This window comes from Pituophis catenifer, unplaced genomic scaffold (genome assembly GCF_029215685.1).
Source record: "Pituophis catenifer annectens isolate HBS135680 unplaced genomic scaffold, rPitCat1.0.hap2 SCAF_1, whole genome shotgun sequence".
Classification (NCBI taxonomy): domain Eukaryota; kingdom Metazoa; phylum Chordata; class Lepidosauria; order Squamata; family Colubridae; genus Pituophis; species Pituophis catenifer.
Window position 1 is genome coordinate 161,818,044 of NW_027256881.1, and position 13,042 is coordinate 161,831,085.

At 34.4% G+C, this 13,042-nt stretch overlaps 1 protein-coding gene across 1 annotated transcript; it reads right to left on the reverse strand.

The window, feature by feature from the left end:
* Positions 1–1,319: 1,319 nt before the first annotated feature.
* KCNRG (potassium channel regulator) lies at positions 1,320–7,122 on the reverse strand. Its single transcript, XM_070956734.1, has 2 exons — positions 5,970–7,122; positions 1,320–1,558 (listed from the first exon to the last, which is right to left on the reverse strand). Exons 1-2 carry the CDS (start codon positions 6,542–6,544, stop codon positions 1,321–1,323), a joined length of 813 nt encoding a protein of 270 aa, XP_070812835.1. The 5' UTR covers positions 6,545–7,122; the 3' UTR covers position 1,320.
* Positions 7,123–13,042: the final 5,920 nt, after the last annotated feature.

A 13,042-nucleotide genomic window follows, 5' to 3' on the forward strand; every position in this document is an offset into this window, starting at 1 on the left:
TAATGCATTCTATGAGTCTAGACCTATGATGACAAACCTATGGCACGCGTGCCAGAGGTGGCATGCAGAGCCTTCTGCTGGCATGCGTGCCATCAGGTCAGATCTCCATGGCATTTCTTTTGTGAGCTTTTTTTTCCCTGCAAACGACGAAACAGAAGTTCACAAAAGAAAAAGATTTTACCTCTACCCACGTTCCCGGTGTTGGGATGCCCCGCCTCCCGCCGGCCAGCTGGTCTTGGGGTCTCTGCTGCTCATGTCTACCTTTCAGTTTGGGCATGCGTGCACACGCAGTTTGGGCACTTGGTATCTAAAAGGTTCGCCATCACTGGTCTAGATTTTTGCAACCTATTTCTGGTAGCCTTACCAGTAACCTTCATGATTGACTTTGCCCTGCTTGCCTTCATACTTTCCACAAGAACTTTAAATTGAGGGAAGTATTTTATCACACTGTCATCAAAAATAAGAGATGGAATATCATTTTAAATCAGAGAATGGAATGTATTCTGAGTAAACAAATGAGGCTGGCACTGTAAGCCAGAAATAGATAAGCACCAAATTAATGGGTTCCCACTGTTTTCATATAATTTGTAAGATAATTCACATTCATTTCTTGTCAATTTGTGTAGGTATCACTTAGTCATTTTTAACACACTTTACAGTGTCTATGTATCCCCTATGGAAATTATAAATGGCATGTCTTATTACATAAATCTTTACATAGGTTTAATAGCAGGTAATAAATACAAAAGAACTACATTTACACTACTGTACTTACATTGAAAAAATGAAGTACAATATTGCCAATATTCTAAGTAGAACCAAAGAGAGCAGAAAATACTTGTGTGGAGGGGGAATAATAAATAAAAATGTCAATATCAATAAATCTCCAAAGTCAATATCACCACATCTTGCCAGAGACTGCTTCCATGAGCAACAGATGATGATGACTGTTGGAAAAATAAGTTGAGACATGAAGAATAAGGGAATTGATTGAATTCTTTACAACAGAACTGAATAACCTGTGAACATCCAGGTCTTAATAATAATTCTGATTATCCTAAACCATTAGCTGTAATGGCTGGAGCTGGGGACAATGATAATTTATCCCTAATTTTACCCTAGTTGTCATTTCAATAACAAAAATCTAAAAAAAATTCTAAGCTGCAAACAAGAATTTTGCTCTTTTTCAATTAAAATTGCTTATTTATTTATCACATTTATATGGCCATCAACATCCCCAAGAAGAGACAGGATGACATACAACTTTATACTTTATACTTCATACAATCTTTGTTTAAAAATTGTATCATTTGGTCCTGTTCATCTGGATTTGTTTTGATATTGCATAGTAGTAGCTCTTTTTGTTTCTGTGATATTGATGGTAAAAATCTCGGGTGATCTCATTCTTTCAAAACAATAACATTCAATTTTTTCCTCAGCTGAAACGGTCCTAGAACTTAGTAAACGAAATCCATCTTTGAGTAAAATATCAATCAGTAATCCAAGAACATTAGCTCCATTAAACAGCTTCCTCTTATCAGGTTTTATAGAAACATATCTGTCAAAGGAAAAGAGATAAATATGTTAGTATTAATGTATTGAGCATTTTCAATGCACTTACTTTTTTATTAAACTTTTAAACAGTGCTATTTTTCAACCTTGGCTAGTACTGAAAAATTAAGCAAGATGAGATTCTTTTTATCAGACCTCTAAGAAATCCCAAGTTTCTAACCTAGTCTGGAAATTTGGGGGTGGGGGATTTGCAGATTGCCAGATCTATATCGCCAAAATAATATATGCCATGAGTTCAAGCTAAACTGAAGTAGACTTTATTTTTAAAGATTGACAGAAGACAAGTGCACTAAAAGACAAGTTAACTTCGATGGCCTGACCTAATAAAAGTTTTTTGGGAGATTGTAAAAGGTGCAGGATTTTGCTGGGCTTCTGAAAAGCAAGTGCCAGAGGTTCTACCATAAAATGTTTTATATTATAATCACTGACACTTTGCGAAAATTTTATAGTTGAAATTGAAGGCTCACTAGTTTAATTTTCCATTTGAAATGGTCCTGGGGTTTGCTATTGCTTTTCTGTATATTTTCATAAAGAAATCAGTTTAGAAAAGCCTAACAATTTGAATAGCTGAACAATATATTTATCTTAGAAAGCAGAACCAACTTGATTTACATTTGTATATTATTTCTCTTAATTGGATAATATGTACAAAACCCATTATTTACTTTAGCAAGTGTTTTAGAACAGGCAAAGTTCTAATATCTTGCTTTAAAACCTCTAGCCACAGGGACCTTGAAGGATATTACTGTTTATGATCGCAATTATTTAGATTATAATATAGTCAAAAAGAAATAACAATGGATCTAACGGCATTTTATCCATCAGAGATGGGGAATTTGCAAACCTAATGTCTCCAGCTCCTAATTTTGAAAGCCTCATTCAAAACACATATCTTTGGTAAGTCATATGTCCTCCTCTAGAGCCTGCTTAGGAGAGATAACATTCCCATTTACTTTTACTTTTTTTTAAAAAATTTGATTTATATGCCGCCCTTCTCCGGAGACTCGGGGCGGCTTACAATGCATTAAGCAATAGCCTTCGTACTTTTGTATATTTATACAAAGTCAGCTTATTTCCCCCACAAACTGGGTCCTCAATTTACCTACCTTAGAAAGGATGGAAGGCTGAGTCAACCTTGAGCCTGGTGAGATTCGAACTTACAGTAATTGCAGACAGCTGGTGTTAATCACAATGCTATCAGTCTGCTGAGCCACCAGGCCCTTTTAATTGATGTCTGTATATTTTTGTGTTTTTAATAGGCTGTACACCGCCCTGAGTCCTTCGGGAGAAGGGCGGTATAGAAATAAAAGTATTATTATTATTATTATTATTATTATTATTATTATTATTATTATTCAGGGTGGATTTGATTTAAATCAAGTTGATTTAAATTGATTTAAATCACTAGTAAAAAGGCTTGATTTAAATCAACTTGATTTAAATCATAATTTTTAAAGAGCAGCTGACATCTCTTTTCTGGCAGCGGCTCCTCTGACCTGCTGTTGACTCACCAACAGTCCCAATATTGCAGAATATACAGCCTCATGCTACATAACTAAGGTCCATTTCATGCTGATTAAACTAAATTATTAATGTATCTTAAATAGAAAACTATCTTTAGATAGATTTTTACTCCCAAAGCATTTTATTAAAATAAATTTGATAAAAATCAAAAAAATCCGATTTAAATAAAAAAAATTTGATTTTTTAAAAAAATCATTGATTTTTATCCACCCTGTTATTATTATTATTACTTTTGGCTGCAACCCTATGCACTGTTTGCCTCACCATTGCCTGTCATACTTCCCATACGAATGCAGCTTTTGATAAATTCTGCTGTGGCAGACCTATATAATTCCTTTTTGCCATATTATCTATCTACAGGACAACCTTTTTATATATGACAAAATTTCTTTTTTTCTTTCACATTCTTACTGAAAGAATAACTTCTTTAAAGTTAATCTGGCAAGTAGTTGGTTTATTAAGTTGTTTTGTAGATGCTACTCAGAATGCTAAGCAAATTTATTGATTTGTTTACCTGCTCATATGAGTGGAAGGGCAAAACAGTGATAGCTGTGTGCTAATATCAAATTTGTTCATAGAAATATAAGAATCTTGGTTTACTTTTATATCAGTGTTATTAGAGAAGTAAAGAAAATTGGCTAATGTGCTTAATTTCACGACACAGTCAACATGACCATGACCATACAGAAACATTTTGCATATTTTTGAAATAGGAAAAAAATGATGGAAATGAATTCTCTCACTCACAAACATGTGCAAAACTTCTTTTTCTCATCTAGGATTAAGTTCATACTCTTTCTTCTCCTCCTGCTCCTAACAAGGATCACCTTTAAGACTGAGTTATCAGAAACTTTTTGCCCCTTTTCTCTATCTCTAGAAGTATGCTGATTCTTCCACTGTTACACTGACTTCACAAACAGAGGTAAGGCTTCTCTGTGATGTGGCATTAGGGGCACTTGAAAAGCAAATAATTTATCTCTTGGGAATGAGTTGCTATCTTCTCAGTTGTAAAGGAGAATAAGAGCTGATAACAAAACATTTGTCCTGGGCCTTAAGTTCCAGTATCATATTAGAAGACCTCTTCTACTTTTGGAAAACTTCAGGTAGGTGCAAATTTTGGTTTGATTTATGGTACCTCTAAGTTTACTTGATTTGAAAATGATTTTTACAGCCTAGGTAAAATTCCATTATATATCTTTCAACATGTTTTCTATTCCCTGAATTCCTATTTACCCTCAGAATTCATTAGTAATTACTTGTCATTTAAAGTAAGGATTTGGAAATTTCCAAGCTTTAGAAATTCACAGAAGATATTTTAAAAAATTGCTTAGATTTTCACTATAGAACATGTTCCTTTCCCTCCATCTTGCAAATATGCTTCTTGAATCCACTGACTCAGCTGGAATCGCAGGTTATGCTTGATTCCTTTCAGTAAGAGGTTAACCATTTCATTCATCATCATCATCATCATCACTTTATTGTCATTGTACGCATATACACAGTATAGCCATACAACGAAATATGTATATATGTAATAGTCGCTGTCATTCATGATTCTGTCTTTTCAAGACTATAGTACCATTTTGTTTTACTTGGAGCTATTTTCAGCTATACAATGCAGTAGCTTTTCGGAAAGAAATAAATCACTGCATTCCATAATATGCACAATTCTTCACTTGATATAATTCTTGATGGTAATAGGTAAAATATACAGCCCATAATTACTTAGAACTACTGTAGCTGGGAATGCCTTTTTGTCCAATGCGATTGGCAATAAACTCTGCACTCTTCTGACATCATTTTTGTTTCCGATTCTGAGAACAAAGGTATTCTCAGTAACGTATCCTTGGTTTTGAATTTTTTCCCAGCTGGCGTTAGGGTTTCATAATGATATCAGGAGATATGAAAAAATTAATTATATTTAAAGAAGTCTATTCAACTTGCTAATTTTAACCTACTGTGGGATGGGTAATTTTGTTGGTTTATATTATATTCTTCAATGTAAATAATAACTCTTTTCAAGCTCTTCATCATTTTCTACCATCATGTTATACAGTACTGTATTCTCTCTTATGTTCATGAAGTGAAGTTTGTAATATAAGGGTGGTAGCCCAGCTTTCACCCATTTCACCCAGAGCAGTATCTAAGTTAACAACAACTAGTTTTAAGTCCAGGTACTTGTAATAACTACTTCCATGTAATGTCCCAAAGGTACTTTTTCAAGAGACAACTAGACTTTCTGGTTTTTCTTTGAAGATGTTTTGCTTCTCATCCAAGAAGCTTCTTTAGCTCTGACAGGATGGTGGGGAATGGAAGGAGCTGAAGAAGCTCCTTGGATAAGAAGCAAAACATTTTCAAAGAAAAACCAGAAACTCCAGTTGCCTCTTGAAAAAGCACCTTTGGGACAACCATGACCTGGATAACTGAGAATCTCCATAGACAAGACACACTTTTTTCTCTCCTAAAAGAGGCTGAAAATTTGGGTGTGTAGCTTTTTCGAAGCTTTTTTTCAGCCCTAACGAGGCGTTACCAAGTGAAGCGATCTCCATGGATTGTCTGCTTTTCTCATTGTTTCTCTCTCCAAAGGTCAATTGTGCTTTAGAAGCTTTTTTTTAATCCCCAAGCAAGGGATAAAAACCAGCAAACTAATGTGCTGAAGCTGACCAGACTAAGGACGCTAGCCAAATGAATACCTGGTAGGCAGATATTTTTTTTCCTATTTTCCTCCCCAAAAACTAAGCTGCATCTTATACTCAAGTGCGTCTTATACTCCAAAAAATACGGTACTTCTACGTAACTCTACTTGTTCCATTGAGAACCAAGAATCTATAAAATATTTCTATGGTGACATACAGAAATAGTTTCAAAAATACCTTGCAACAGATTGATCGCCGTAAGTGATGCCACACTGGAAGACAAGATCATGATGAGAAGGCCTCTCCAAAGAAAGGGGAGACAGTGACTGCTGAGAAGGGACACGATGACTTTTCCAGTTCATTCCTACAAAATTTTCTGCAAAGATTGTGATCCGGTCAGCCAGCTCATCAATAGTAATGCTGCAGGAACCAAATATGCGGAAAAAGCCCTGCATTTCCTGGAGCAAGAATCGTATTTCTAAGATCTCTGGTTTGGGTTTCAGCAAATTTTCCTGATGTAGGAGATCAGCCACAGAATAAAGTTCATAGAAGTCAGCTTCTCTCTGCAATCTCTTGTAGTCTGCGAAGTCACTAGGTAGGGCAAGCTGGAGCGTTCTTAAGATATCCAAAATATAGCTGAACAGAACTCCATCACGGTCCACAAAATACTGGCCATTTAGCAACTTAAATTCAGGATCATTGCCATTCAACATTCTTGCCAATCTTGACTCAGGGAACCTTCGTAGTGTAGAAGGCCTTGTGGTAAATTTAAGACCACCCACATTTAAAACAATTACATCTTGATTACTCATCCTCTTCTTCACAGGAAAATTGAGTTGGCAGTAGATATATCCCAATATTATACAAATTTATGCAAAAAAACCCTCACCCCTAAATCAATTTCTGCTTATACTTACAATAGAATTTCACAAGCATAGGATTGCCCAGCAACAAAAACAACATATGTACACATTGCATTGTTTACAGCATTGGTCTCCTGGGCACTTTGTAACTAAACTGTTTAAAAAGACAGCAGAAACCTCACGACTGGTATTTCAGGAAGTTGTGGAGATTTGCCAGTCTACAATGTTTATTTCCCCCCTGAAAAAAAAAGATAGTCATTTTGGTGTAGCCTTGATGTAATTGTTAAGGGTAAAAGCTAGAAACTGGGAGATAGTTAGAACAAAGTTCTGCCTTAGGCACAAAATCAGCTGGGTGGCCTTGGGCAGTCACCCTCTCTCAGCTCTAGGAAGAAGGCAATGGCAAACTAGTTCTGAAATCTTGCCAGGAAAACTGCAGGGACTTGTCTAGGTAGGCATCAAGACTCAACACTGACTTGAAGACACGAAAAAAAAGTGTCATGGAAAATTCAACCTTAATCTATACTTCTGCCCACAGTCCAGACACCTCATGACTGTGGCGTTGTTTAAAAATCTGTTTATTTGCTGAATTTCTGGATCTTTTCTTGATTACTTTCCAAACCCAAATAATCTTATTCTTGTTACTCTACAAAAATCACAATTCTATACATTTTGCTGGTCTCAAAAGTAAATAATCATGCTTTTAAAATTCAGAACTGGAATTTCATAATATAGCAATAGTGATTGCATTTTAGGCTATTTAAACAATACTACAGACCATATCTTTGTTTCTTGAACCTGGTAGCTATTTGTTATCCATTAAAACTCCGTTTCCACAAGGAAATGGAGATAGAGCCGGCTAGGGCAGGTAGAGCTCTCTGCGTAGCCCCAAAAGTTTTTTTTTTACTTTTGGGGACGGAGCAGATGAGACTCCCCATTTCCCTAGCCGCCGCTCCGGGCTTTGGGAGACCTCTGCTTATGCAGAGCTAGGCGACAAGAACAAGCCTACAAATTTAACAGATTAATTAAAGAGGACGTGAGTTGGACCTGTGATCCTGAATCGCAAGTATTTCATTTATTTTATAAAAGTTATTCAAGAAGGGAAGAAGGAAAAAAGAATTTTTAAAAATGGCGACTGCCGAGGCTTGAGAAGGGGCTGAAAGGGAAAGTCCTTCCGTTTTCTATTACTACAAAGTAGCGGAATAAATACTCTTGGCTACAATTGAAGATAAAACTTCACTTTTGTGTTTTTTTTTTCCTGGAGATTTGATATTGATCTTGGTTGGAAAGAAGCTTTTTTTTTTTTCTCTGCTTTTCTTTTCTAAAAAAGTTTGGGCGGAAATATGGCATTGAGACTTATAAAGCCGGACAAACAAGCAGTGGGGGGGGATTCCCCCATTAACAAACTACATGAACAAGTTCTAAATCTCCAGTCTCAGAAACCTGATTTTAACATAATAGAATTTCTCTTGGAGGAGATTGTAAGAAGGGATGAGATTGTGAATCAGAACTTTGAAAAATTTAAGCAGGAAATTAAAGAATTGGTGCAATCAAAGTTTGATATTTTGGAACGAAAGATTATAAAAATGGCTAATGGTTTTACAGAATTTATGATCCAGTTGGATGCAAATATTAATTTATTAGAGTTTAAAATGGAAGAAATTGAGGACAATTTGGACAATAGAATACAAAAAATTGAAAATGACTTGACAAATATTCAAGATAATAGCTTAGAAGAAAAACCTAAAATGGAGGCTGATCAAAAGACTTGTAATGCAGAAAATTTACAACAACGGATTGAAAGAGAAGTTTTAATGATGCAATATAATTTCACTGAATACGCGATTAGACTGAGAGGACTGCAGGAAAATAACAGAGATGATTTAAGGAAAATATCTTCTGAAATTCTGGCTGGGATTTTAAAGGTTCAACCTGAGGAAGTATTTTGTAGGATCGATAGAGTTTATAGAATAAATTCCTGGACTGCAAAGCAAAGGCAATTGCCTAGAGATGTGGTGATTTATTTTACAGATAAGGAGATAAGAAATAATATTGTGCAAAATTCTTACAACTCTACTTTGCAATGGTTTGGAAGAAAGATTTGGATATACAAAGAGCTCCCGCTCAAGATGTTATTGGAAAGAAAGAAATTTGGTTTTCTGGTGACTGAACTTAAAAAAAGAAATATTCTATTCAGGTGGGATGCTCCAGTTGGTATTATATTGAGATATCAAGGAGAAAGATATCAATTAAATACTGTTGAAAAAGCGGAAGAATTTTATCAAAAAATTTTGAAAATGAATTCAACATCTTTATGCACAATACAGGATAAGCAGAAGGAATTGGAAATAAAGGGAAAACATCGAATTATAGAGGCTTCTGTAGACAAATTGCCTTCGGATTCTTTAGACACCTCAGCTGGATTATCTACAAATAAAAGAGAAGTGGCATCGGATTCTAACGTGATCATGATTCATCAAGTCACAGACAAGCATGGAAATCAATTAGCTGATATACAATTGATAGAAAAGAAATATGAGTTACAAAAGCAAAACCAACAAGATCAAGTCATAAAGCAGAATGAAAATCGATCAGTCGATATACAACTTGCAGAAAGGAAATTAGGATGGAGATCAAACCCACAAAAGGAAAAGAAAAAAAGGAATAGGTCTCACAAAAATAAAAATTTCTAAATTAAGCAACAGTGAAGCCAGTTTTTTTTTTTTTAAAAAAAATGAATATATGAAAAGACAGTTGAGGCGAAGTATTGGTTAACATTATCCTGAGGAGAGTGACAGACTTCTGCAATGCCGTAATTTTGGGATGTGAAAAGAACCTTAAATTGATTGGATTGGAATTATCTATTTTGGATTTCTTTTTATTGATAAATGTATTATATTTATGTTGAGCTATAAGGCAAGAGAGCTACGCTGGGGCACGCAGAAGATCTGGTTGTTACCCATTATGATGATGGGAATTAAGAATCCTGAAGAAAACCACAATTACAGATATTATATGGAATATAATTATAATGTCACTCGGGTGGTTGTTTTCCTTTTTTATATATATATGAGGAGATTTATTACTGATGGGGGCAGATGATAACTGAGGATTTTGAACAATCTGTTGCAACTAGGATGCTATGTTACCCTAATATGGATGATGTACTCAACAATCTAGTGGAAAGACATCAAAGAAGATATTATATGGATTATAAACTTAAAGTTATTGATTTTTTTATATAACGGAATATTTTTTTTAGTAGGGTGGGCAGTAGATTAAAGATATTAAGAATTGTTGTGTATGGCAATTTTGTAGGAATGTGGGTGGAGATAAATTAGTTTATTGATTGTTTAGTTTAAGAAAAGGGATGCTTAAGTGATATATTTATGGGAGTGGAGCAAATGGATGGAGCTGAATAAATGCTAAATTAGGATTTATGGGGAAGGCTGCTTTGAAATGTTATATTAATATACACAAAAGATTAAATGTTAAAGCAGGACTTATTATATAGTTTTAAAGTGGAAGGTTGTTATGAAATGTTGTATTAATATACAGATATAAGTATGGGGGAGGAGAAAAAGGGCAGATTACTGTTAAATTGGGAGTAATAATAATATTATTATGTTAAATTAGAAGTTATTATGCAATGTTATAGTAGAATGATATTTTGAAACGTATGGTAAAAGGGGGAAGTAATAATATTAATAATATTATTAGTAAGTAAGGGTCATTATTTAGAGGAGGGAGTAAGGGGATGGCAAAATATTATATAATCTGTTATGAATTAGGTTTTTGTTGTGAAGAAGTCACGGGCGGATGGGTGGTGAGGGGGGATTAGGGAGGAGGGGGGGGAGAAAAATGGGGGGGGGAAATTTGTATTTGAAAACTTTTTCAATAAAAAAAAAAGACTCAACACTGACTTGAAGACACGAAAAAAAAGTGTCATGGAAAATTCAACCTTAATCTATACTTCTGCCCACAGTCCAGACACCTCATGACTGTGGCGTTGTTTAAAAATCTGTTTATTTGCTGAATTTCTGGATCTTTTCTTGATTACTTTCCAAACCCAAATAATCTTATTCTTGTTACTCTACAAAAATCACAATTCTATACATTTTGCTGGTCTCAAAAGTAAATAATCATGCTTTTAAAATTCAGAACTGGAATTTCATAATATAGCAATAGTGATTGCATTTTAGGCTATTTAAACAATACTACAGACCATATCTTTGTTTCTTGAACCGGGTAGCTATTTGTTATCCATTAAGGCAAAGATTTGACTTGGAAGTTCAATTCAGATTCAATGATTCAACTTTTATTCTGAATTTAAATTGATTTGGCAAAAGGATACATTATTAAATATAAAAAATAATAATTTGGCAATGTGTATTTCAACAGTTGGACTACAATATAGTGCTACAGCATACAGACTCATCTTGGTGCACACTCTGCATTTGTGTACAATCCTTTTCCTAGCTACTTTAGGGAGCAATATATTATTTTGATTAAGGATATTAATAACTAATTGAGATGAAGATTAACATTTCACTCAACCATAAAGCTCATTAAGAGAGGCTCAGACCTCTGAATTATCTACTTTATTGTAAAAGAAAAATATTGTTGTAATCTACTTTGTTGTTAAAAGAAAAAAAATTAATGGAAGCCAAATATATTGAGGTACAGTGTAAGAGATTTCTCTAATCAATTTCCCACAAATTTTATTTATAAAAGGGTTCATTAGACACTCTTTCACGGAAGCACAAATTGTTTATTACAGTAACAGAGGAAGTATCCTGTTTCCCCCAAAATAAGACATCCCCTGATAATAAGCCCAATCGGGCTTTTGAGCGCATGGCAATAAGGCCAAGTGCTTATTTCAGGGTTCAAAAAAATATAAGACAGGGTCTTATTTCCAGGGAAACACGGTAAATAAAACCTAAATAGGGTTTACAACAAATTTAGGGATGATTTTTTTCATAAAAACCCTTCAAAAGAGTACAAATAAATCAATATTTATGTGGTCAACAACAAGCAAAATGTAAAAACAAAGTGAAGGAAATAAATACAATAATATACTTAGCAGATTAAATCACAGGGCATTCTTTGTTACAATGACAATACAGTTGTTACCTGGGTGATAAATCTAAAGCATTAATAGGTATAAAATAAAAACAAACTGATTTGATGCTTTGTTGAAAACCAGTTTAGCTAACAATTAATATTCTATGCCATGCTAAATGTGGTCTTAGGGATTTATTAGTTAACAGGTATATGCAAATTTCTATAGTTTCCGGGGCTTCCATCCAGTTAACAAGTGCAATTACATTAATTTTCCATTTAATCGCACCTTGGAATAGTTATTTTCAAGAATTCAATGATAAATTGTTTCAGCTCTTACATGTTTCTAAGATGTTCGTAGTTAATTTTAGGGGATGCTGTTCACTTTCTAATCATGAGTCTATCTTTAGCCTTTCAGAACAGCAAAGAGGCTGTGGTGTATACTTATGCCTAGGAACTAGAAATTCTAAAATGGATTTCTGTTTCCTACAAGGAAAGTCAATGGCGAAATCAGCAGGATGTCAGAAGTTGCTCCTGCTCCCACTGCTTTTTTGCCTGGCTGTGATCATTCTATTTCTCTGTTTAGATAAGGAAATATTTCTGAAACAATGAGCAAAAAAGTTGTGGGTTGTTTAGTCACCATTTTATGTACTGTAGTGTTCATCACAGTTGATGAAATTCACTACATATGAACTACACTAGTGATATTTTAGTTATGTCTTGTCTGAAAAAATTAAGCAGCTACATCATTTCCTAAGTTTGCATGGTTGCCTTCCATAGGTGAATTGTGATCCTTCAGGGCAAAAAACATTGAGTTTAAGGAGCTGAAGACAGATGCCACGGATGTCTGCCCTTTTGCTTTTGCTGCAGTGTACTACAATAAAATTGTCTTGAAATTGGAATTGACCATGGACATGTATTCTTGTTAAAAATACAATATACAAAATTAGTTTTTATTTTTCTTGTGGGATTTTTTTCAACTTCCAGTCACTATATTTAATTTATTAGCATTCAGTTTTTTACATGCATACAATCTTTCATTAATATGGAATTGTATAAATGTTATGTAATTTTTTCTGACTTATTGGTAGAAAAAAAATTACCATTTCTAATGGAATTTCATCAGCTCCTATCTCTGAGCTGCTCATTTCAGGATCTTTTTTCAACTTCATTTTTTTAAAATATACCAGCCATAATTGTACAAGATTATGTACCAAAAATAATGGTGCTACTATAGATTATTACTTTAACACTTTATTATTTGACTTGAAACCAATATTCTAGATCCGTGATGGTGAACCTATGGCACACTTGCCACAGGTGGCATGCAGAGCCATATCTGTGGGCACGCAAGTGTTGTCCTAGCTCAGCTCCAGTGCACATGCGCGT